This window comes from Tamandua tetradactyla, chromosome 6 (genome assembly GCF_023851605.1).
Source record: "Tamandua tetradactyla isolate mTamTet1 chromosome 6, mTamTet1.pri, whole genome shotgun sequence".
Lineage (NCBI taxonomy): Eukaryota > Metazoa > Chordata > Mammalia > Pilosa > Myrmecophagidae > Tamandua > Tamandua tetradactyla.
The window spans coordinates 14,831,462-14,856,329 of NC_135332.1; the positions used below are offsets into that span (position 1 = coordinate 14,831,462).

Below are 24,868 nucleotides of genomic sequence, written 5' to 3' on the forward strand. Positions count from 1 at the left end.
CACAGCCAGGTAACAACCTTTGGAAAACACCAAATGATTTTTCCTGAAGTGCCAATGACCCCCAGGTCACTCCAGCAGATTTGCTTTTTCCTGGGACCCTTATGTCTAGAAAGAAGGGGTTGGGCATGAACGGGCAAGACAGGACATAAACAGAAAATAATTCAGTGGTAACTGCCCTTCACCTCCGGGAAGAGAAAGGCTGCAGAGGGGAAAAATGTTGGGGTCGCCTTGCATTTTCTCCTTGAGCTCTGCCCCTCTCCTGCCTCCCGGGATTCTGGTCTCCAAACAGGAGAGTCCCTTGAGTCCAGGGACATTAGAGTGTGTGAGGTCGATGGAAGCGTCTCCCTGCAGCGCCTCTCCCCAAAGGATTACATGTTCTAATTTACCTTCCCACTCAACCTCCCCTTCCCAGGAGTGGCTTTGTTTGGTCAGATTTCTCTCCCACCCCACCGTCAGCTCACGACTGCAGGCCCTCAGTGTCCCATCCACGTCATCCCCTTCAACCCTCCTGAGAAGCATTTCCTTGTATTCAAAATTCAGATGTGTATTTCAGTGCTTCTCACATTTTTTGGATCACCTGGAACATCTGTTAAAACAGATTATGATGTAGCAGCTCTGGCTGGGTCCAGGAATCTCTGGTCTTAATAAGCTCCCAGGCAGGTGTGATGCAGGAGGCCTTGAAGTCTGAAAAACTGTGCCCTACATGGGACGACTTCAGACAGGGCTGGAAGAGATTTGGGGAAAGGAGGCAGGAGGGTGAGGGAAAGGAGGAGAAGCCCCATAGTAATTTCCTGTTCCCAGGTCACCTGCGACACAGGTGGGACAAAGGGGGCCTGAGGAGGAGAAGAAGGAACATATATGCAAAGCTCTCCACCGAGGGTGTCCTCTGGGCTTCCCCACCCTGCCTCCACCATCCCACTCACCATCCAGGGAGAAGCCGGGGCTGGTCCACCTGGTCCTGACCTCGCCGACCTCTGCCTGGGCCATCTCCCTGGGCCTCCTCCTCTCCTTGCTGTCCTCACAGCTGCCTTCAACAGTTCTTGGCTTAACTGCGCCTCCTGCTTCTCAAGCTCCTGGGGGCATGAGTAATCGCCCGTGGGGATTGCCTAGTCAAAGGGGCTCGCAGGCTCCACGGCTGGAAATTCGAATTCCGTAGTCTGGAATGGGGTACAAAAGTCTGCTTTTGAACCAAACAACGCAAATGATTCTGAAACTGGGCACTGACGTTTTGAGGATGCTTAAAAGCAACTTCATCGCCATCTTTATAAGCTGCTTTCCCTTCACACAGAAGCACCCCCGTGGCGGCGGGGTGGGGTGGGGTGGTGAGGGCCAGCCCTGGGCTAGCTGGTCTCAGGTCACCCAGTACCAGCCAGGGGCTCCCAGGTCCGTGCTCTCAGCCCATCTCTGCCACAACTGTGAGAGGGAGGGATTATTTTCCCCACTGTATAGATAAGCAAGTTCTTTGATCTCATCCCTGCCTCTTCCACCTCTAACAACCTGCGGCTCCCCAGCAAGGAGTCAAAATACAAGGCTTGAGATTTTCTTCCATGTCCTTGTGACCTCGGCCAGGCTCCCTTCCATCCTGGCCCCCAGTTCCCGGGAGAATAACGAAGCCTGTTCTTCCATCACCCCAGGGACCTTCAGTGCGGCTTCAGCAAAGGAAAACAAAGGGTCATCTCCAGACAGGCTAATATTCTCTTAATCTGGCAGTTTTAATCGTGGGAGGTCGGTTTTGTGAGTTGCGTTGGTTGCAATGCTAATCTTTAGTCCCCCTAACTCAGTCTTCACGCATTCTTGTCTACAATGCAGAATCATCCAGTCTCAATTACTGAAAGAAAAAAAAAGCTCTCAGAGGAAATCCATCACTGGTTTTACCTGGGAGGAATGGTGCCAGAGTGTGTGCGAACGGGTTAATGCAGCGGGGAGGTGGGGGGTGGGGTGGCTGAGGCTGAGCTGAAGACCCAACAGAAAACGGCTGTGGGCTGTGTGAGTGACAGCAAGAGTGAGGACTATTGCATCAGAGGGCTGCAGGATAGACGGGTGCGGCCGGCTCTCACTTTAGCAGAACCACAGCTGCTATTAAAGACCCTCAACTATGCCATCAGTGGCTCTGAACTTTGCAAAATGACTGAACTCTGCCTTATCATCAGAAGGGAGGAGAACAGCGAGGAAACCAAAGGGGCTGAAATTTCAGCGGATGCCAGGCCTCCCGGAGTTTCAGCACACTCCCAAAATAGCGCGGCCAGGTTCCCGGCAGCTCCGGCCACACTGCAGCTGGGCTTCCAGTGAGAGAGCGGGCCTGGCAGCCCCAGTCGCAAGCCCTAAGCAGTGCAGGGAACAGCTGGGATTGGGCACCACCCAGAAGCCAGCTGGTAGGCTCTGCCCTGCTGGGATCACCGTCCCTGGTGAGTGTGGGCAGATCTGGCTCTCCTGTGGCTCCCCAGCTTTGCCCCATCACCTTGGGGTCCTGGCTGGGATAGAGAGCCAGGGAATAGAGGGGGCCCTCAAATCCCAGGCGAGGGCGTGGGGAGGGGCAGGGTCTTTGGAATGCCTTGTTAAATGAACTGTGTCGGTGAGGGCAGGGCAGGTTGGAGGGTGCACAGAGCAAGCTGACCCTGGGATCCAGTGGCCACTAGCAGAAGACCTGGGTTGGAGAACGAAAAGCCCTGCCACAGACCTGGCAACTCCCTGCACAGCCCTGTCTTGAGGTTGGCTTCTGAGGGCTAAGGGACTGTGGAGGGGAGGAGGGCAGCTGAGTCCGTGGGTAGCTTGACAACAGGTGCATGCTTTCCCTGCACACCTGGGCAGATTCATTCATCTTTCATCTGTTTATTCAATTCACAGCTATTTAGCAAGTCCCTACCATGGCCCAGACACCAAGGGGTCCAGGAAGAAGGATCAGGCACGCAGCTTATCCTCAGAGAGCTTACACCTCATTGGGACACTACACAGGTACACAGAGGTGCTATACAAGAGGTGAGAAGAGTCCTTTGGGGAGGAGCGCAGCCAAGCGGAAGTGCAAAGGACTTAAAGTAATTGGGTTCTAAGCCACCCCTCATCGCTTAGTCTCTACGAACCTTAGTTTTTAAGTCTATAAAATGGAGATAATAATTAATATCTGCCTTACCAAACTCATAGGGTTATTGAGGGTCAAATGTATATAAAATACACCTTTGAAAATTGTAGGGCTCTGCAGAGGTAGGCTATTACAGGATTGTGTTGTCAAACTAGCCAGCATGGCTCTGAGCTTCTTGGCCTGGGATTCTGGAAGGAATCAGAGAGAGCCCGAGGGAGCCCGAGGGAGCCCGAGGGAACCTGAGGGAGCCAGGGATGTGACTGCCAGGTTTCTGTGGGCCAAAGATGGGGTCCAGACCCGGCAGCACCTGGCAGCCATCCGCTTCCCCTAGAGAAGCCTGACAGCCTCTCTCAATTCCTGGCCAATCAATCCGCCAATATTTATTGCCATTTTTAAGGTATGTAAAAAGCACTGCTGTCCACTCCCCACAGAACCTACAAGCTTAGGGAGGGAGGCAAGAGATCTATGCTTAAGGTATAAACCACAGTGCAAAGGTTAGCAAATGTGTGCTAGAGGGGGAGCTCAGGAGCAGAGTGAGAAAGAGAGTTGGGTGGGGGTGGGGGGGCGACTTCAAAGTGGGATGGCTTCAGAGAGGCCGTGAGGAGGGGGTGGGGCAAGCTGCATTGGGAACAGGAGACTTAGTGAGCAAAGCCACAGGAAGGGCAAGTCCGGTGGGTCAGCCTGACTTCTCAGGCTGGAATGGCCATTTCCTGTGGGGAAGATAAAGGTGATAAGGCTGGGGCACAGGCTGTAGGCCCCAGAGGCCATGAGTGGGAGGCAAGGGAGCGTGACCGTCCACTCACAGGCCATGCGAAGGTGCTAAGAGCAAAGCGGCCCAGGGTCCCTTCGGTAAACGTCCTGCATCGGATGGGGATTTGCAGGGTGACTGGAGTGCTGGGGGGTGGAGGCGCGGCTGCAAGCAGTGGGTAAGTCAGTTCGGGGGCCAGTGCAGCCCCTGGATGAGGTGGAGGGTAAACCGCCTCTGGAATGTTCTGGGTGTGGGTTGAGACTTCAGAAGGTAAGGGGGAAAGCCCCGCTGCACTCTTTACACATTTCTTTGTTTTCAGAGGGGGTGGGTTCTTGCGTGGCCTGAATCCCAGGGCCCTTGGCTTTGAGGCCTGGCTCCCAGGACTCACTCAGTCTGTTGATGGAGGCCGTCCAGACGCCAGCAGCTCAGAAAATCCAGTTTTCTCCTTCCACAGGGAGTTGGCTGGTGGCCAGTGAGCAATGGGCAGGGAGGAGGGAATAAAGGAGAAGCAGATTTTGTGGCCGCCGTGGAAGGGTTCAGCATCAGGTGACATTCCAGCAGGCTCTGCCCAAAGGCCCACTTCCGGGTACAGTTCCAAAGGGATCATCTGTGAGCAGCCGCCTGGGACGATGGGTGTCTAACTCGCCTGGTCCCTGGCTCCTGGCTCCCTACCTCTTAAGGGGCCAAGGGCTGCCCTAGCACCTGAGTCTTCAGAAGAAGCCAGGCAGTACCTGCTGCTCTATGCAGGGATTCCCATGAGCCCAACAGAAACAGATTTAGCCAAACGCTGCATTCCAGGCAGTATTCAGTTAAAATTAAGCCTGGGAGCAAAGAAAGGTCAAAAGCAAAACCTGTTTACTAGCCTTTGTAAGGCACCAAGCCACCTAGCATAGGAGTCTAGACACCTACCTGCTGGGGAGCCGAGCACCCCACCCTTAGCTCAGCAAAGGATGCTTCTCGCTCCACTGGGTTCAGAGACACAAGCCTAGGGGCACTCGAGCTCCAAAAAATGGGGCAGGCCTCCCCCTCCACAGAGCAGAATTGGTTCCTGGGAGAGCTTCTGCAAGCTGAACCTGTAATCCAGGACTCCAGCCACCCAGGAGATCAGGAAGTCCCTCAAGGGAGCATAACCATCCTGAAGCATTCCCAAAATAGGCTGCTCTGATACCCCAAGCATGGTTGCCAGGCCATACCCTGGGCTCTAAATGTGGTGCACGGCTGGCCTGGGGAGGTGAATCTTTCCAGCAGGCACTGGGAAGATACGCCAGTGCGCAGGCAAGCTTGGCTTCTGGTGGAGGGGAAAGGTCAACAGTGGCTTCTCTCCAGGAGCTGTATCTCAGCCACTTGCTACTATTGTCTTGGACATAGAAAACTGCATATTCAACATGCATTTACTGAAAATATCTACCACGTGCCAGATGTGTGGACAAAATGAGTGAGGTGCATCCCTGATCTTGAAAAGGGCACAGTCTAATCGGGAAGGCAATAATTGAGTAGGCTAATTATGACACAATGGGGAAAACGATAAATAAATGAATGCATAATAGGCTATGAGTAAATAGGGCAGCTCACCATCTTCTTTCTGGGGCACAGGAAGAAGACTTGGGGGTGGGGAGAGGCAGTGAAGGAGGCTTTGCAGAGGAAGTGACCTTAGAGCTGAGCTTTGAGGCAGGGCAGAGTTTTTAAAAGTGTTGGTCAGATAGAGAAGAGGGGGGTGGGAGGGACAGGATATTGGAGTAAAAGGAACAGCACAGGTGAAGGCCCAGAGAATGGCAAACAAGTTTACTCTGATCGTGGGAAAGCAGAATCAACAGACAGTACAAGAACCAGCTTCTACGTGTGTTTGGGTAAAAAACTATTAGACTGCTTTAGCCGAAAGGACTAAGGCTCAGACACACCAGGAAAGGTGGAGCTTTAAGCATCAATAAGCGCCAGGATTGTGTGAGGAATATTTTAGATGTGGCTTCATTTGGACCTTGTGGCAAGATGTGGAGGTGGTGTGGCACCCCCATTTCACAGTAAAGTGGAGCTCGGAGAGATGAAGTGAGGTGTCCCAGGTCATAGCTAGCAGATGGCAGAGGTCCCTGCAGAACCCTGGGGCTCCGGGATGAGGGGCACTCTTACAGCTCAAAGGAGGGAGTTTTCCAATGAATAAAGGCCATTGCAACGTAAACTCAAGCAACTCAAGCAAGCATCCCATGGCGGGAGGCGGACAGGCAGGGCTGACAACCCACAAAGTCAAACTCTGAACAGTGGGTGAATAGAGAGTTAAGGACCTGCTTCTCAACGTGTTAGAAAATGAAAGCTCATAAAGGGGATTAAATGCCTACAGGGTAATTGCACGGGGGGCCTGCATGAGCCTGTGGTTGGGGTTTTGGACACTAACGACCCCAGCCAGGGAACCTCCATGCTGGCCACCGCGGGATGGCTGCGACCAGCGCCACTAACCCGTTCTGGGGCTGACTCCTTCTCTCCAACCCCCAGAGCCCCAGCCAATGGGACACAAGCCTGGAGACTGTGGCAGAGAGCAGCAGGGCTCCTAGAGACCCAGAGGCTGCCTCATCTGCCCTGAGGGATTTGCTTTGTTCTGAAGGCGGCTCCTGTTCCAGAAGTGAAATGGGGTGACAAGGGAAAGATGAAACAGTTCCCAGAAAGCTGCCCTACATTTCCACTGCCATCTCAGCCGCCACAGTGGCCAGGCCTCTTTCCGAACGACTCCCACTGGGTGGCCAGGCACCAGACACCCCAACCTTCCCCTGCCTGGGCCAGGAGTGAGGGGATATTAGCTGCCCCCTTGGAGAGAAGTGTGTTGGGGAGAGACGTTCCCCAAGCTTGAAAGCTGATTGAGCACTTTCTGTTGGACCCACAGTTCGCTCTGCCTCCTTGAGGTCACTTGGGGCCCAGCCTCCCAGGCCATTTCCCCCTACACCTTTCTCAAATTTTTAAAATTGGCTTTTCGTATATGCCAGTGAAGAGCCTTTCCAGTAAACTGATTTCAGCCTGAGTTCTAACGAAAACTACTAGAATCAGAGGCCTGAGTACTGGTCTCACGTAGGTCCGATAGACTGCTGACCTTCGCGGAGGGAGTGGGGGGGGTGGGTGACGCACCCAAATGCTTGAGCCTCACCAGGGGTCCCCGAGTCTTGGGGTGGGAGGTGGAGTTAAAGGAGGCAGATAGAAAAGGAGTGAGGCGCAGCTTTGCAGCAGAAATGCATTCCTCCCCTAAATATTTCAAAGAACTGAAACAATCCGTAAGACCGCACGGAAGGTTACAGGGTCCTAGAAAGCCCGGCCTCCAGCTCCAGTTCAGGCTCCAGGCACGTCCCCTCCCTCCCTCCCTCCCGAGTGTGCAAGGGGGAGGAACCCGCCCGAGGTATAGGGATGGGGCAACTCCGGTGATTCATTGAACAGTGAATTTAGACTCCACGTTATTATAGATGGAGGCACGCAAACAAAACGCCCCTCTCCTTTCCCTCCTGGCGAGCCCCCAGGCCGTGACCCGCTGCTTTCTCTCCCCCCGCCCCTCCCCCGCGGGCGCTTGGGGTTGAGCAAACATGCCCTCCGCCCGCCCCGCCACCGACTGGCTCCGAACGCGCGCGGCTGGCGATTCCCCAGGCAACCCGGCGTCACAAGGACCGGCACCCCGGAGGCCCGGCGCCCTGCCCTCCCTCGCGCCCCCAGGGCCCCGGCCAGGCCCAATATACCCTCCCTTCGCAGAGCGCCTCGGCCCCTCCGGGCCTCCAGCGCCTGCTAACTCGGCCCCGCTCCGGGCCCCCGGGCTGCGCGAGCCACCTCCCGCGGAGCCCGCAGCCCCGGGGGAAGGCGGCCGGAAAATCTCCTGTTGTTTGTTTACTGTGCGGGAGGGGCCCCTGCCTAAATTCGCTTCCCTATTTCTGCGGTTCCATTCCTGCTGGCTCCCGGGACCCGAGTTTAAAGGGTGGCACTCGGGGCGGGGTCAGGGGGTGGGGGTGCGCAGCGGGGAGGGAAGGAATCTGAACTCGTGAAGAAGTCCGCGGGCCACGGGAGGGGGAGGATTCGGAATCCGGAGTGCAGAGGCCGCGGGGGCCGTGTTAGACACTGCACCTCCGGGAACGCAACCTGAAGGCTAATTAGGACAAGTCGGAACAGGGAACCGGGACGCGGGGAGGAGAGCGCTCGCAGCGAGTGGGCCAGTGTCTCGGCGGGCGCGGGGTCTTAGGCTCTGGGCGACGCTTGCCCCGCGGTCCCGGGTGGTTCTGGGCTCGGCCCACGGCCTTAGCGCGCACCGTGGTGTTCCCACGCACACGTGGGAACAGGGGTGTTGCGGAAGGACCGCGCGCTGAAGAGGCGGACACTCGGAGTATGAGGTGTGTCCACGTGTGCAAGCTCGGGGAGGGGAGGGGGCGCAGGAGTGACAAAAAATGACTTTGTGTCTGAGTGTGCGCCCCGCTCCCACCCGGGGCCGCGCGCTGTGCTGGGTGCGTGCCTTTCATCCGAGGGCCAGGACCAAGGTGACAAAAGCTGGGCGTCCGCCACGGAGGAGACGCGCCCAGAGAGCCCCCGCGCGTGACTGTGCATGCGCTGGGGAGATGCTGGAGGGAGGAGCCCGCCCTCGGGGTGCGCTGGGCTGCACCCCGAACTGTTTTCCGGAGAGAAAACAAGAGTCCAAAAAGTGAGTGCGCCTGAGTGTGCGCGCGCCCGCGTCTGCGTGCGGGGGCGTGTCAGTAAACAGCAACAATCCACAATACGCTTTGTCACAAACTCCAGTCTCCCTTCAGGGCCGGAGAGTGCGGCTCGGCTGAGCCTGGAGGTGAGTCCGAGGGGCAGGGCGGGGCGGGCTTTGTTGCTGGGTGGACGGATTGCACCTACCTGGAGCCCCGCGGGCGCCCGATAAGCGCCCCGAATGGAGGTGATGTCACGGTGATGCAGGCGCCCGCCCACCCCCGGCACTGAGAAAGCCGCCGCCGAGCGCGGGGCAGAGGTCGGGCGCCCGAGTGAGCGAGCAAGCGCGGCCAGCTCAGCCCGGGTCCCGGGGAGCGGCAGGCCCTGCGCCCCGAGCCCCCGCCCGGGCCCCGCCACCCCAGGCCACGGCTGGGCCCTGGACCCGCGCCCTGCACGGATCCCCTCCTCCCGGCCCGCGCCCCGCCTGGGGCTGGAGTTGGCCTCACACGCCGAGCTGGTCGGGCGGCGCGTCCCAGGTAAGGGCTCCTGCGTTCCCGCTCCTCCCGCCCCTGGGCCGCCCGGAAGAGTCGGGTCGGACGGGCCCGGAGTGGGCGAGGGCGAACGCCCAGGGTGCAAATCGGGCAGCGGGGGGGTAGTGCGCCAACTCCAGTCGCAGAAAGTTTCCAAATCCCCCAGACGAGGGGGAGGGAGCCGGGAGCTGCGCCTCTGGGTTGGGGGCGCGAGTGTGACTCCACAATCCGGATCTCCCAGAGGTGTGCCCTCCCCTTGCTGCCTCTGCCTCTCTGCGCGAGCGCCGCGGTCAGTAGTGACTCTTGTGGGCTGGTGTCCCTCCGCCGCCGGCGCTGTGGGTAGGGAGGCAGGTCTCTGGCTCGAGGAAATAGGGAAAAGAATGGCCTCTCCCCTGCAGACCCCAGTAGGGAGAGAGAAGTGGGGAAGGGTGGCTTGAGATCTTCCCGCGAGGAAGTTTGGAATCTCAGACTATCAGACCGCCTCTACTTCTGGCTGTGTGGCCTCTAGGTCCCTGCGGTCCCCCTCCCTTTGCCTTCCCAGCACCCTCTCCTGCCGCAGTGGCCGAGTAGCGCCTCTCCACCCCCAGGCTTCCCCACCGTTTTACACACTGGAAACCCAATCACTTAAAAGCTCCATGAGCTTTATCCTAAAGTCCAGGAGCCGAGTATGTTGATGGAGGCTGTTTTGCTTCTGGGGGTGTCCTCCCATGTGCTTTCGAATATGCCTGAGGGAGCGAGTGCCTTTGGGGGTGAGGTACATTCCAGTGGCATTCCAGAGCAGACCTTTGCATCCAGGACTTCCAAGTCTCAGAAGGCTCGGGGCATTTTGGCCCCCATTCCCACCCACGGTAGAGGCTCCAGGCTGAAGTTGCAGTCCTGGAACCACCCCTGCCTCACCCAGCTTGGGCACTGAGGGACCTCCTTCCAGGCTCAGGCTCCTTGGGTGCCCATTCTTAATTCTTCCTGCTTGGATTAAACATCAGTGGCCTCTGGCCGAGGAGTAAGGTGACAGGACTTAAGCAAGAGCAGAGAGAGAAAAGAGGAGATGGATGGGAGGAAGGGAGGGGGTGGAAGGCTGTCAGTGTGTCCCCAGACCATGGACCTATACCTATGGCTTATCCATAGGGGAGGAGGGGCATGCACTGGGGCACCCCTGGACAAGCTTAGGCACCTTTGAGAGGGGGCTCTAAACGGTCCCAGCATCCTTGAAGGGGGAGCTATTGCAAGGAAACCACCGGTGGTGGTGGGTCTGCGGCTTATTCTGAAACCCATGCCTGGGAGGCAGGGTTCTGAACCCCATGCCTAGGGAACCTGTGAACATGCCTGTGAACCCTAGGGTGCTCTTTCCAGGATGACGTCCTGTATCCTGGGGTTCCTCAGGGAGCTCGATGATGGGAGTTGGGGGAGGGGTGCTGCTTAAGCAGGGTGAGGGGCCCTGGCTGCCTCATGCCACTGTCCTTGCCACTATCAAGGTGAAGCCGGTCAGGACTGGCTGGGTCTCCTGGGCCCACCAGCACCGCCAGGGCCTCTGTGCTCCCCCTGGAGAGGAGGAGGAAGGGGATTTAGGAACTGGATTGGACTGACTCATAGCAGAGCTGGGAGCCGGGAAGCTGAGCCTGGGAAAGGCCGATTTCAGAGGTGATTAAAAATACTTGTGGGCCTGGTCCCAGGGAGGTGAAGCAAAAGGGCCCTTTTGTCCAGAAAATAATCTGAGGCTGGGGCTGGGGGAGACCCACAGGGCAGAAAGAGGTTGCCCTCCCACTTTCCTCCTTGGATCCACTCAGAACCTTAGAGCAGAGGATGTGATTCTGAAAAAGGAGCAGGCAAGACTGGGCCAGAGAGAAATGGGAGTTCAGTCGGTTTGGCAAATAATATTCGAATGTCTGCTCTCTTCAAGACACCATCGAGGTGTTGCCGAGGATGCTAAGATAGACGAGTCCTGTTCACAGCCCTTAGAGACCATACAGCCCTGCAGGGAAGACAGGTACACATGTGTCTATCGTTCAAGGCTCAGAAGGCTCAGCTTGAGATGTTCAGGATCAAGGACCCGGACCTGGGGAGAAATGCTTCCAGGCTCCCTCTCATCCCAGCCTTATTCCTTTCTTGAAGAGTGGTCTCACTGGCTGACTATCAAAGGGCCAGAGCTGAAGTCCTTTTCTTTAACCTTCCTGCTCGCCTCTGAGGACCCCTGCCTGTCCCAGGCAGTGGACAGGCACCGGGACCCCCTGGCTCAATTTCCCCACCTAAGTCCAGTGTGTTCCTGTCTTCACACCCATCCTTCCAGTTTCAGGGGCCCCCCAAAATGAGACATTTCAGGGTGGGACTGTCTGAGGCTGGTAAGTCTCAGGGCACCCTGGCAGCAGTGGTACCTGGATGGGGGAGAGGGGGCGACCACAGGTTCCTGTTGCCTTCTTTGGAAGTTCTCACGTTGGCCGGGTGTAGTGGGCACAGGTGAGACTTGAAGGTCGGGTCCAGGAAGAAGTTGGAGGACCAACAGCAAAGGCAGGAGGAAATGGAGGGAGCTGTGAAGCTGCCCTGCCCAGGCTCAGGCGCCCGGGAAGCGCTGGGGATGGGCCTTTTCTAAGGCCAGATGGATCCAGAAGAACTTGAGGGTCAGAAGGGTTGCAGGAGACTTGGCTGTTACTGGATCGGAACTTGTCGCGTTAACATCCTTTTCCCCACATCCAGCCAGTCCTTAGATTTTGTTTTGGAAATGTTCTCAGATCTAGCCACCATGACCTTCCTTTTGGCCTCTACCTTTAAACTGGGGTGACATGTGACCCCAACTGATTGATTGTGCCTTTTGCCAGACCCATCTCTTAAAGTACAACCCTGGTTATTTGCCCTATGGGCCAAGCACAGTCTCCACTGGCTCCCAGGGCCTTTAGAAAATGCCCCGAATTTCTCCTGTGTAGCATTTCTCATCTGCCCCCAGCCAGCTGCAACCTACCCTTTACACAGTCTATAGGGGCGAACTTGATTTTTTTCTTTTTCTGAACTTGGTTATGTCAGGGCTATTTATGGCATCTTTTCTTTCTTTCTTTCTTTATTAAACACAACAACATACAAACACAAACATTCTTACCATATGATCATTCCATTCTTGCTATATAATCAATAACTCACGATATCATCTTTTCTGCTTTCTCTCCTCCGTGTCTCCTTCCCCTGTTCCTTCTCTACCTCCCATACATCGACTCTTAGCTTCTTTGAGTCCCTGTCTGATTTGTGGCAGTGTTTAGGACCTGGTAGGTTTTTTTTGCTGAGAAATAAAATACTGTTGCTGGTCTCTTCCCAATCTACCTCCACAGCAGGAAACCCTTTTCTTCCTATGTTCCCACAGCACCCTTCTCTCTCCCAGAGGTAAATTCTGCTGTATGGCACCCATCACATTCTTCCTTGCGAAGTGAATTTTTGTGTCCCTACCTTATCTCTGTCCGGTTAGATTCTGAATCCCATCAAGCCAGGGACTGTATTTGTTCATCTTTGTATTTTCCACAGCTCTGGGAACACCAGGGCCTTCTCGACTCCCTAGATGGAGTAAATATTTGCTGATTTGGAATAATGACCTGTTCTCAACACTGGGTCCTGGCCAAGTGAGGTGGGAGGCCCTGGAAAGGACGCAGTAACCCCAAGACAGGCTGGATGGCCCTTTTCGGCGCTCGGTTCCGCATCTCCACCTTTGCCCCAAGGTGGAACCAAGGGGAGATGGAATGTCTATGTCGTTATCCATAAATTATCTCCCCGGGTGGTTCAGTATGGCTTCTTACCCAGGAGAGTTCCTGGTTCCTCTTTTCTCTTTGTAGCACTTGGAAATACAAGTTGTGCTTTATTGATTTACGATTACACTGAGTCCCTGCAAAAGCTTATTTAAAACACGCCGTGAGGGGGAAACGATCCCATTGGTGGGGAAGAGAAACAAGCTCGATGCTTTGCCAGTCAGTTATTTTGTAAAACAATAGTAACTTTCCATAAGAATGTTAATTTATGGAAGAGTTAATGGTAGGTGGTGTTTGTGGGAAAACAAGCTTAATTGGGACAGAATTACATAGCTGAGAAGGCTAAGAAACCTAAACTCTTTTCCAAGGGCTTGTAGGACTTTGCAAATCGTCTTTATACCAATTTCACTTAATTTTCTGAGTTTCATTTGTCCTGCTTGGAGATGTATTTAGTAGCAGTGTCTTGTACTTACCAGTTACAGAAAGGCAATTTCTGTGGACTGAGTTTTAGGATTTTTGTTGGCCTATTTTGTGCAAAGTGGGATTAAGAAACTGGGAATGGTGACAAACTGGCAGGGCGCAGAGTGCCTGCAATGTACCCCCACCCCCAAGGAAGAAGAAAGGTGGTAGGGAAGAGTTAAGTAATGCTATTCCCCTGATAGCCCCTAGTGGCCGCTGTCAGCCTAGGAAAGCTTGGTTGCAGTCTTGCTGGAGAGTTTCTGTGCCTGAGGTGAGAAGGAACAGGTAGAGTTATGACCGATGACTTAAACATATGGGATGATCTTAATATGGAGTGCCTGGATTTCAGAGAATTTTGGAATTTATACCTTACTTTTGAGGACAGCTCAATAATTTTTATGTACATTTAAAGCCCTTGGCTGGAAAACTGGCTGATTTGGTCTTTAATTTTTCTTACTATGTCGCATCCTTTACCTCCACTTCACACAGGTAAAAATCCAACTGGTGTTGAGAGCAGGGGATTTAGTTTTGTTCTTTGGTGCTGATCCTCCAGCACTTGGTAGAAACCCTGTGGGGACTTGGTCAAGTGAGTAGATGGGGTAATAAGGTGCCTTCCTGGTGTGAATAAAAGATACTTTTCTTACCTTCTGCTACAATGCCTTAAAGTCATACATTAAAGTTAAATTCCTTTGGTTTTTTTATTACCCTTGCTTGGTTTCTGCTTTTAAAATGTTAATGCCTCAGAGGAGAATTTTTGCATTAAGTCATTGACTCCTTGGGGGAAAGGATTAGCTTATTTTATCATTGACTCCAGCAACTGAGCTGCTTGACAAAGAGCTTTGGATTCTGAAGTGGAGAGAGGCTCCAAAACTGGGGAAATGAAGGGCAAAAGGGGAGAGGGAGTGGTGGGAGGGATCAGGTGGGAGGGGTTGGTGAAACTTTTCAGCTTCTCTTATTTTTCCTGGCCACAGGAAATTCCTCCCACAGGTGCTTGTTGAATGAATGATTGAATAAATGAATGGCTGACTAGATATGGACTGGGCTTGGGCACTGCGGGGACAATTTAGGGGCGCAGTATCTAGGCCTTGTGGACCCAGGGCAGAGAAGTGCTGCGTGTATGTTCTTTTCGATTTTGTTGTGCTCACAGGACCTTTCCCCTGCTACCTGCCCCCCAGCTTGAGGACTCTTTGGACCTGAGTTATGGCTGATGGGTGGCGGGGGGAAGGACCTTTACTTCCACAATGGCGTCCTCCTTTTCATGGCCAGGAAGAAGAATGAAAATGGGCTTCATCTTGTTTGCCTGTCTGGCCGCTTGATCTGGCTCCCAGGAGCTCTGTGTTAAGAAGGGTTCTGAAGCCCAGAGGGACTGAGTCTCACGATTAATTAGCCCTGTCCACCCTGGCTCGGGGTGGGGGAAGCAGCACCTGATTTTGCTTCTTCTCTTTTCTCCAGGGACCCAGCGGGAGCCTGGCCTAGGAGCCAGGATGGCCATCCCCAAAGCCTTGCTGATGTGCGTGGGCCTGCCCGGCTTCCTGGTCCCAGGGGTCCGGGCCCAGAGCAGCGCCCCACCCGGCTGCAGCCCAGAACTCAACCCCCTCTACTACAACCTGTGTGACCGCAGTGGGGCCTGGGGCATCGTCATGGAGGCCGTGGCGGGGGCAGGCATCGTCACCACCTTTGTCCTCACCATCATCCTTGTGGCCAGCCTCCCCTTTGTGCAGGACACCAAGAAGCGGGGCCTTCTGGGGACCCAGGTCTTCTTCCTTCTGGGGACCCTGGGCCTCTTCTGCCTCGTGTTTGCCTGCGTGGTGAAGCCCGACTTCTCCACCTGTGCCTCTCGCCGCTTCCTCTTTGGGGTCCTGTTCGCCATCTGCTTCTCCTGCCTGGTGGCCCACGTCCTTGCCCTCAACTTCCTGGCCCGGAAGAACCATGGGCCCCGGGGCTGGGTGACCTTCGCCGTGGCGGTGCTGCTGACGCTGGTGGAGGTGATTATCAACGCCGAGTGGCTGATCATCACCCTGGTCCGCGGAGGGGGCGAGGGCGGGCCCCCGGGCAACGGCAGCGCCGGCTGGTTCGCCGCCGCCCCCTGCGCCATTGCCAACGTGGACTTCGTCATGGCGCTCATCTACGTGATGCTGCTGCTGCTGGCGGCCTTCGTGGGCGCCTGGCCCACCCTGTGCGGCCGCTTCAAGCGCTGGCGCAAGCACGGGGTCTTCGTGCTGCTCGCCACGGCCACCTCCATCGCCATCTGGGTGGTGTGGACCGTCATGTATACCTACGGCAACCAGCAGCGCGACAGCCCCACCTGGGACGACCCCACGCTGGCCATCGCCCTCGCCGCCAATGCCTGGGCCTTCGTCCTCTTCTATGTCATACCCGAGGTCTCCCACGTGACCAGGGCCAGCCCAGAGCAGAGCTACCAGGGGGACATGTACCCCACCCGGGGCGTGGGCTACGAGACCATCCTGAAAGAGCAGAAGGGTCAGAGCATGTTTGTGGAGAACAAGGCGTTTTCCATGGACGAGCCGGCCTCAGGTGGGTGGGGGGGCCTCCCCTGCATCCCCCCCGGGTCTTTCCCTGCTGCACACGGAACAGAGCCTGGTCTCTTGAGCAAAATGGAAGGTTCTGTAGGCTCTCTACCATCCCTAAAATTCAGATATTACAGATGAAGCATAACTTTGCCCACCTGCCTCCCCATTCCTGCTTTGTCCTATTCTGTCCCCAGAACTAATCACTGTTAACTGTTTGCTATTTTACTACCTGTGCCTCAGTTTCCTCATTTATAAATGGTGGTAAGAATGATACCTATTTTGTAGGGTTCTTGTGAGGATTGAGTAATGGAGTAACTATTAGCTGCTTCTAGTACTATTTTTCAGGAAGGATGCTATCTCCTAAAATTGGTTTTTCTGTTATGTACATTTTCATGGTCATTTTAGTTTTCCTTTAAGACAAAGTCTTTTTTTCTAACAGAAGCACTTGTGATGCCCCAGGTTGAGCTCAGCTGCCCACATCCGGCTGACTCGTCCTGAGGCCCCCTGGCTAGCTCTCTTTAGTGGGGCTTTTCCGGTACATTCCAGCACCAGGGACGCCAGCTTAGCTCCAGTGCCTCGGTGGTCTGAGTTGAGGATTCCCAGGAGTCCACAGAGGCGGGAGGGGCAGTGAGACTTGTCCAGCCCCGGTCAAGCATGCCCTCTGGGGAGCGGCCCAGGCGGCAGGAGAGAAAGGTATACTCTTCCTGGATATGCAGCCCCCCACCAAAGGAAGGAGTATTTCTCTGGCTCCTGAATCTCCCATTTGTTAACCATAACTACCATTAACATTTATTGAGCACCTACTGTGTGCCAGGCACTGCCAGGGGTCTCACATGCCTTCTCAGTTTATTGGCCACAGCTCCTTCTGTCATGGCCCGGAAAGTTCTCAAAGCCCTGACCCCGACCCCAGACTCTTTACGCTCTGCCAGATGTTTGGGGGCTTTAAGATTTTCTTTAATTGCCTGCTTATCCAGCACAGGCCCCGGGGGCTCTGCTGGGAGGTCAGAGTCAGAGGTGATGGAAGTTCTAGAAGCAGAGAGCTCCCTGCTCGGGGGAACAGGGTGACCCTTGTCCTGCCAGGCACTCGATCTTTGATCTTTGCCACTGGGCTGCATGCTGCCCTCCCTCCCCTCATCCTCTGGGGTGGGCTCTGCACCTACACAGATGGGGCTGTGTGGTTGATGAGGGGAGCAGGGACGAGTCATGAAGCCAGAAGGGGAGAGGGGCTGATGGGCAAGTGCTGGGGCAGTGGCCCAGCCTCACCTCTGTCCTTAGCCTATTCTTGTTGGTCACAGCCTAATGGTTCCCAGCCTTTGTCCCAGAGCAAACACTCCTGGGGCCCTGGGTTTTTTTTGTTGTTGTTCCTTTTTTTTTTTTTTCAAATGGAAAAATCAATAGAGTGAGCCCAGCACTTAGGGAGCCTGATGTAGGCTGGGGGCCCTTGGAGTCGCTGGCTCAGCAGCCTGCAGGAGACAGGCATCCGGCCGGGCCCAGCCTCGCACCCCCTTTCTGCTGGGCCCCCCAGATACCCTGTGAGTGCCCGGCGGGGTGGAACAAATCGGGAAATCAACACCCGAAGGCAGGGCAAGTGTTCCTGGAGCTGAAAATAGTTCTGGACACTTGCCAGAGGGCTCCAGGACAAGAAGTGAATTCAGTCCCCTTGGTGAGGCTGGGTGGGGAATCGGCCCCAGAAGGGCACAGAGTCTTGGGCTGAGGGGCCTCTGCTGTGTTGACCCCTGGGCGGGCATGGCAGGCTGCCTGCAGCAGCAGAGGCCAGAGCTGGAGGCTGGCCATCCTGGAAGGTGGCCGAAGGCCCATGTGCCCTGCTTGGCCTCTGGCCCCAGGAGGGTGGGCCAGGATGGGAAGACTGCTGACAGGAGAATTTCTGAGCTGTCCGGTTGGAGGGAGGGGTGTCTCCCCGTGCAGGGACAGCCAAGGGGGAGCCAAGCAGTGTTGGGTTTAGGGGCAGGGGCTCACCAGGCTCATAAACCTTCCCCCCACCTGGCCCCCGTGGCGACCCCAGGGTCTGATGTTATGCCAGGACTGGCCCGGCTCTTCCCGCCCCTCTTCCCTACCCCTGCTTGGGCTGTGGGAGGTGGAAAGGAAGATGAGAGTATAGGTGTCCTCAAACCATTCATGTTTTCCTCCCAGCGAAGCGACCAGTGTCACCGTACAGCGGGTACAATGGGCAGCTGCTGACGAGCGTGTACCAGCCCACCGAGATGGCCCTGATGCACAAGGTCCCGGTGAGTGCTCCCCCAGCCCGGGGGGGGCGCGTGCCCAGTGCAGGGGTGGGTGGAGGTCGTGGGGAGAAGGCAGATCTGCCTCAGGGAACCCAGGGCCCCCCCTCTTCACGCCCTTTCCCTTTAGGTGATGTGTCCACTGCCTTGGGTGACTTTGCAAAGGGACCTGCCTTTGTCTTTGGGGCACGTTTAGGCAGGGGCAGGAACAAACTCCTAGAACTGGTGGGAGCAGCCAGCTTTACCCCGAGCAGCTCGGGGAAGGACGAAGGAGGGTCTCGGCCAGGCTAGGAGTTATTCTTGGTGCCCCCCAAAGGGGCAGGAGGCCCAATGAAGCATGAGTAAGAGAAGTATTCACTCCTCCACCACAGCTGTCCCAGGAGAGCCTCCAGCTCCCCTCCCCCTGCCAGCAGGCAGCAAGTCTTGACCTTATACCTCCCCTGGGTTCTGGAAACCAGATGCTCCATTAGCCAGGGGAGGGGGTGGGAACAGGAAGACGGTGGGTTAGATTCTCACTGTCTCCAAACACGTTCCTCCCTGCCGGCTGGCAGTCGCTGGGGGGAGAGGTCAGGGACGGCCTTGGCAGGACGCTGGGAACAGGAAGCAGGGGAGGTCAGCGGGTGGCGTTCCCACCCTGCCCCCCTCGGTGGGCCAGGGTAAGGGTGACTCCAGTTTATCTGTAACTTCCATACCCAGCTCCTTTGCTCACCCTGAGCCTGAAGCTGCTGCCCGGGCCTAGGAGAACGGCGTGGCCTGGAGCCACAATGGGCACAGAGGCTGCTGGCTCCCCAGCCACTGGATGTACCCCTTTCCTTAGTGGCCTTGCCTGCCGTGGCCATCCCCCGTGTGTGTGATTCTGGCCTTAGGTGCGTGTGGGGCCAGGTGGGGACACAAACAGTCTAGATGAACAAGGATGTTTCACCTTGCCCATTGGCTCTCCAAATGTGGTCCCCAGGTTCCCAGTGTTCAGCATCAGTAGGGAACTTGCTAAAACACAAATCCTCCAGCCTCGCGCTCCCTAGACCAGACTCAGAAGCTCAGGGGTGGGGCCAGTGGGGTGCAGGAGCCGACTGTTAGCATCTTGCAGTGACACCCTGGAGGTAGCCTGGAATCCGCCACTAGAGTAATCACCAAGGGAAACCTACAGGCCCCCGAAAGCACCTCCATGTGCTCTCTATCCCCATCTGAGCACTCTGGACACGGCAGGGGGTGAGAGACTGGACGTACCTGGGAGGATTCGGTGGGTCCGATTAGACTGAAAACGGGTTTAGGGCTCTGGAGCTACAGAGGTGGGGTGGCAGCCCTTTCCCACGGGGATAAGGCAGGTGGGCCTGGGACCCTCTGCACCCCACAGCCCTCATCTGAGACCCACACAAGAGCAGGCAGAGAATTGGGGTATTAAGTCTCAAAATTAAGACTGAGCAGTGTGGGTGCACCCAGGCCTAACCCGAGGGTGTCCTTGGCCAGGCAGGTCGGCGACTGGAGGCTGCTGGGTGTCATGACATTCGGGGGGGTCGGGGCAGGGGTCTTAGAGAAAGGAATTGGGCACGTTACCAGCTCGCCATAAGCACCTCCCCATGGTCTGCCCTCCAGTTTCCCTAAGGGGCTAGGAGCGGGGGGAGGGGGGGGGGCCCTGAGAAGAGGACCCCCTGCCAAGAAGCAGCCCCTCTGGGAAGCCCCATGAGCAGGGACTGGCTCTTCCCCAGTGTGATAAGGGGCTCACAGTCAGCCCCTGGTGTGGGGAGGCACAGCCAGCAGCCACTTCGGCCCCTTGCCAGTTGGGGCCCGGCCTGGGCAGTGGGGGAGGGGGGCTGGCAGGCCCAGCCTTGCAGGAAGGCGTGTGTTTGTGCATCCGCCCGGGCGGAACCTGGCTCCCAACCCCTGACTGCGAGGCCGCCTGTTCTTCCTTCCAGTCCGAAGGCGCGTACGACGTCATCCTCCCACGGGCCACCGCCAACAGCCAGGTGACAGGCAGTGCCCACTCCACCCTGCGGGCCGAAGACATGTACGCCGCCCAGAGCCACGCCGCCGCCACCCCGCCCCAAGACGGCCAGGGCTCGCAGGTTTTTAGAAACCCCTACGCGTGGGACTGAGTCGGCGGCTGCAGGAGGAAGCGGGCAGGCCTTGCGGGGGGGGGGGGGGGGGGGGGGAGGACCCCAGGAATCCTGGCTCCCTTGACCCGCCTGGCTGGCTCCGAGCCGCGTGGCCCACCCTGCCTGCCTGCCTGCCTGCCGATGTTGGGGGACAGGGCGTCTTGGCCCCTCCCCTCCCCCCCAATCAGTGTTTATGGGGTCTGGCGGCCCAGCCGGGCGTTGGACCAGGGCTGCCTCCGGGTCTGCACTCCAGCCGCAGTGTCTGCGGGGTGCCAGCCGGCGGCGCCTACAGTTCTCCGGACCCTTGGGAGAGAACCCAGCAACCTCGAGAGGTGTCACAGGCCCCTCTGGGAGGAACGAGGGTGCCAAATAAACATGTTTCTGCTTTCTTAATCCTGCCAGGAATGTCGTTTCCGACCTGGGCCCTGGGTGTCCGATAAACCTCTCCTCACACCGTGGCCTGCCAGTGCTTCCTCAGCCCCCTGTTTCCTCTTCCTCAGTTTACATCTGGGGTGCTGCTTTTTCCTTCTCTGCAAACACGTGGCTGAGCCCTCTAGCCGAGGGGAGCGCTTCAGCTGAACCCCCGTGTTCTGTGCAGCCAGTGTGGCCTAGGCTCAGCTAATGCACAGACCCCAGTCCCCCCTCTGGGCTCAGCTGAGAGGCTATCCATGCAACTTTTCTCTAGGACCCCCTCCTGGGGATGGGGCAGGAAGATGGGCCCTGGAGAAGGTGGTTCTCCTTCAGGCATTGGAAGAAAGATCGGCTTGTTTCAGCTTCTGGGGAAAGTGATGGTTAGGATGCTTTTGGGGACAGGATGGAGAATTCCGCTCAGTGCTGTTCACCGCGTGCCATTTGTTGCCAGGAATGGCTGGGAGGGGGCCAGTGTGCTTTTTTTCAAAGTGGGTTTGCAAAAGTGGAAAGGGTGGGATCAGCTCCTGGTTAGTGGTCATCCCTGGGCAGTCATTGCTAATGTCCATTGCTCAGTACTTTACAGTGAGTGGAGCATTTCCACACCAGCTCCTTGACCCCTGTGGCTGCCCTGAGAGGCAGGCAGGACCAGTATTCTCTGCCCTTTGCAGAATCAGAATCCCGGAATGGATTTACGTGGTGCCGTAGGAGTCCCTCCCCCTCTTAGAGGTCACAGCCTCTAAAAGTGGCCAAACCAAGATTAGCCAGCTTTTCTTGAGACACTGAAGTCCAAGTGGCCTCTTCCTGGTCTGCTCTGGGCCTGCTCGCAGGTCCCCCCAGCCTGGGCCCTGGGCTGCTCTTAGGCTTCCAGCCACGTGGATGAGCCAGCTGCATCCTGACCCCTGGAAACTGGCCATGCCGGGGGAATCTGCCCCTCCCAGCCTGGGGAATGTTTCTCCCCAACGAGTCAGGAGCTATTTTCTGTCACGGCTGTAGGAAAAAGAATATTGCTGGTGAAAGGGAGAGAGAAAGGTTGCCAGGTTGCTGGAAGAAAAAGAAACTTCTCCCAGTCCTCTCCTTCTATGTTCATACTGCACCAGTTCCCCAGGGACTGAAATTTTTTTTTCTAATAAAACCAGTACTCAGGTCCCAAGCAGTAAGGGCTCCCCTTTGACTCTTGTTCTTTCTGGTTACTTTAGGCTCAGTCCCCGCAAAATAAAACGAGATGGTAGACGCCCTCCCCTGGACTGCACGTCGTCCTGCCGTCCTCATTCCTCTGTGCCCAGGTGGGATGGGGCCCAGCACCTTTCCTGCCCTTGGCATTGGAGCTGGGAGGGGATGGAGGCCACCGATTGGAAGCAGTGGACAGGATGGGGGGCCGGTGGCATCTGGAGGTGTGGGACAGGGCGCATGGGGCCCACCCTCCCTCCTGCCCAGCCCCCAACCTCTCCTGGTCTCCAAGTGACTGAGGCTGAAGGACTCCAGCCCACCCTCCATCTCACTTCCTAGCAGCGCCCTCCCCACCCCCACACCCACCCCCAAATCGCAGCTCCTTCTGTCTGCTCCTTGAGATGCCAGGGCGTCCCCTTGCTGTGGTCCCCTGGATTGCCCTCCTCCTCACTGTGAACGACGCGCCTCAGATGCCCCTTTCTTGACACCAAGGACCTTGATGGACCTTCTTGGCCTGGCCATCTTTGGGTGTTCAGCATCAGCTTCTCCTACTGTGCACCCTGGTGGAGCTCCATGCGTTTTCTGAGCTAAACCACGGAGGAGTGTTGTCCTGGTTCTCCTCACCAGGCCTCCTGCCATGACTCAGATGGTAGAAGGCCCCTGAGCTGGGGGCTGAGCTCAGTCGACAGCTGGACAGACTCTGCTTCTCTTCGTGACCTGTGGGTCCTGGATCTGAGCCCTTTCGGTGCTTTATCCACGCGCCTCTTTGCACCTGGTCCTGCTGCCTTCCCTACGATGAGCCAACCAACCAGGGACAGCCCTACCTCTGCCCCTCACCATCTGAGACAGGGGCCGCCACACCGCTTCCAACCAGAGAAGCTCTCTTCGTCCAGCACTTGCTCACAAGGAACCCCATGAAGGAGTCTGGGGAGTCTGCAGACCTCAGTGGCATCTGGGGCTTCAGGCACCTTCAGATGTCCTCATCCCCCTTTGCCTTTGGCTGTCCAGCCAGTCTGGAAGGTGGCTCTCGGCCAGGGCAGATGGAAAAGTCCCTGTGGTACCTGGATCTAACGTCTTCTAGGAGGGCAGCAGGGCCTTCTGTGGCTACCTGGGCAGCACCTGGCAAGACCTTTAGGAAACAACAGGGCGAAGGTTGGGGCTGCATTCTTGGGCCAATTGAGAGTCATAGACCAGACAGCTGGGATCTAGGCTGCTTGGGTCTGAGGCTTGTAGGACTTGGGAAGGCCCTGTAGACAGGTGTGCTCCAGGACTCAATGTTGTACTATTTTTCTGTGTGGACAGGTGAGTACATTTCTACCTCACCTGGGGCAGCAAATAACCATGGGATACCTTACAAGCCTCTCATGTCCTTGAGGAGGGATCTCTCAAGTTGGCCCCAGAACATGCTCTAGAGAGTCCTGACAGGCCCCCAGGGAAGAGCCTGTGTGATACTGGCCACCGAGAGTAGAGCTATGCACAGCTCCCGACTCTGGGCAGAAGGTCCCTGTAGCATCCTTTTCCTCTTTGTCCTCCCCCCAAACAGGCCTGACTTCTGTCTCCTTGGAGCACAGAAGCTCACCTCTGGGTGCTGAGATGAGAACAAAAGCAGCTCCCCAGAGAGGTGAGTTGGGTGAGGCTACGGCCAGCCCATACCTGTAGCAGCCCAAGCCTGTAGCCAGCTCCATGACTCTCCTGTTCCCAGCAGCCTTTGTCATGAGTATTTTTCCAAAGCTGAGGTGGGTGAATGGGTCCCGCCGAGAGCCTGGAATGGGCACCTGCCCTCATTCCTCCCTTGTCCTGTCCTGCTCAGTTCCAAGAAGAGCGACCCAAGTATTATCTTGCAGTAACAGAAGGGAAGGAGAGAGCTCTGTGCACCTCAATCTTCTCTTGGTCTAGGTTAAGGGCCCCTAGATCACTTACAATGAATAAAGACACTGTCCTGCTCACGTGGAATCTCCCATGAGTGCCTGGCAAGGCCAGGCAGCCGAGGGGATGCAACCTGTGCTGAGCCTGGGCCTGTCTCTCACCTTCTATGTGTGAGACTCTGGGAGGGATGTGCTTCTAAGAGATGCGGGCCTGTCCTGGATTCAGGGATCCCCTGTGGCCCCATTTACCAAAGCCCCTTGGCCAAGTGGAGAAGACATGTTTTTAGGAGCAAAGAGGCACCTCAGAGATGGTGCTGCAGCTGCATCACAAATAAGCCTTAAGTGGAAGAAAACTTTAACGGATCGTAACCTGTCACAGGTGGCCGCAGGACAACAGGGCAGTGAAGTTCAGATTCACTTCCATCAAACCATGTGGAGCACAGCAGAGTAATTTGGAATTCACCGTAAGGGCTCAGAATTAAATGACATCCTCCATCTGGGAGGAATTCCTACCACTGAATCCTTGTGTGGTTTTTTATGGGGGGTTTGGGGGTGTGGAAGGTGGAATTTATTAGTGGTAATAAATTTTTTACCCTTCTAGGCCAACAAAGGTTGTGATGCCGACTAACTTTTTTCTTGCCTGGGGGTTTATTCTAAGCGGGAGAACCAGACCTCCGAAGAATGCTCAGTTAGCAAATCCTGGAGGCCAGTGCAGTGCACGAAACAAGGTCCAGAGATGCTGGGGTGGGGGTGGGGGATGGGAGAGGGACAACCCCACACTAGTCCCTGTTGCCCTTTTACAGAAAGAGTATTTGGGCCAGGGGATGACCCTCAAGCACCCCCAGCCCCACCCCACCCAGCACCCGGTTTACACATGTGGATCCCTGGCCTGGTCATTAACCCCTCACTGCCCAGCTAGTAAGGCCACCTGGCTAATAAGGGTCAGTGCCAGCTCCCCAGTCCATTCTCACCAAGGCCAGCACTTCCTCTAACATGAGTAGGACGTGCCAAGGTCAGACACAGGTGCTGGTGGCCAGTTTGTTTCCTGTCTGCCATCTCCACTCCGGGCCCGCCCGGAAACTGCAGCCCCTGCTCGTTGCAACCGCATGAATTATTTAGCATTTACACCAACCCTGTAATACTCTGACCTCATCCTCCTTGAGCTCAGGGCGTGGCTCTAACCTCATTCTCCTTGAAGAGCTATGCTGGGCAGCAGTTGGGGTGGTGGGTCCCTTTATAGGGTAATTTATGTGGGTGATTTAGAGAGGGTCCCCAAGCACCCTCAGGGAGGGTGGAGTGGTAGGCACGGAAGAAGCAGCCGTCTTCATAGCAGGCAGCAGCTCTGCGGTGAAAACAATACAGTTCAGGAATCAGCCAGCCAGATTCTG

The 24,868-nt window shown here is 56.3% G+C and overlaps 1 protein-coding gene and 1 long non-coding RNA gene across 11 annotated transcripts; one reads left to right on the forward strand and one right to left on the reverse strand.

The window, feature by feature from the left end:
* Positions 1-536: 536 nt before the first annotated feature.
* LOC143687101 (uncharacterized) lies at positions 537-7,037 on the reverse strand. Its single transcript, XR_013177421.1, has 3 exons — positions 4,213-7,037; positions 924-1,828; positions 537-724 (listed from the first exon to the last, which is right to left on the reverse strand). It is a non-coding gene; the product is annotated as an uncharacterized LOC143687101 (long non-coding RNA).
* GPRC5C (G protein-coupled receptor class C group 5 member C) lies at positions 2,013-24,000 on the forward strand. 10 transcript variants are annotated; one of them, XR_013177420.1, is made up of 7 exons: positions 2,013-2,405; positions 2,845-2,976; positions 14,626-15,708; positions 17,856-17,950; positions 19,858-20,007; positions 21,645-23,236; positions 23,860-24,000. XR_013177420.1 is itself a non-coding variant. In XM_077163731.1 (7 exons), exons 4-7 carry the CDS (start codon positions 14,658-14,660, stop codon positions 21,675-21,677), a joined length of 1,329 nt encoding a protein of 442 aa, XP_077019846.1. In that variant the 5' UTR covers positions 8,431-8,613; positions 10,468-10,633; positions 10,893-10,979; positions 14,626-14,657; the 3' UTR covers positions 21,678-24,000. The 10 variants fall into 10 exon arrangements, 9 of the variants coding, with proteins under 9 accessions (XP_077019842.1, XP_077019844.1, XP_077019843.1 ...); XM_077163731.1 differs by lacking the exons at positions 2,013-2,405; positions 2,845-2,976 and adding exons at positions 8,431-8,613; positions 10,468-10,633; positions 10,893-10,979 and having other exon boundaries at positions 21,645-24,000; XM_077163727.1 differs by having other exon boundaries at positions 21,645-24,000.
* Positions 24,001-24,868: the final 868 nt, after the last annotated feature.

Excerpts from the sequence above, each read along its gene's own strand:
- GPRC5C (XM_077163727.1), top strand. The coding sequence starts at position 2,865 with ATGGCCCAGACACCAAGGGGTCCAGGAAGAAGGATCAGGCACGCAGCT. Across the intron at positions 2,977-14,625 it reads ACAGAGGTGCTATACAAGAG|GGACCCAGCGGGAGCCTGGC; the intron begins GTGAGAAGAGTC and ends TCTTTTCTCCAG. Across the intron at positions 17,951-19,857 it reads CCCTGATGCACAAGGTCCCG|TCCGAAGGCGCGTACGACGT; the intron begins GTGAGTGCTCCC and ends TCTTCCTTCCAG.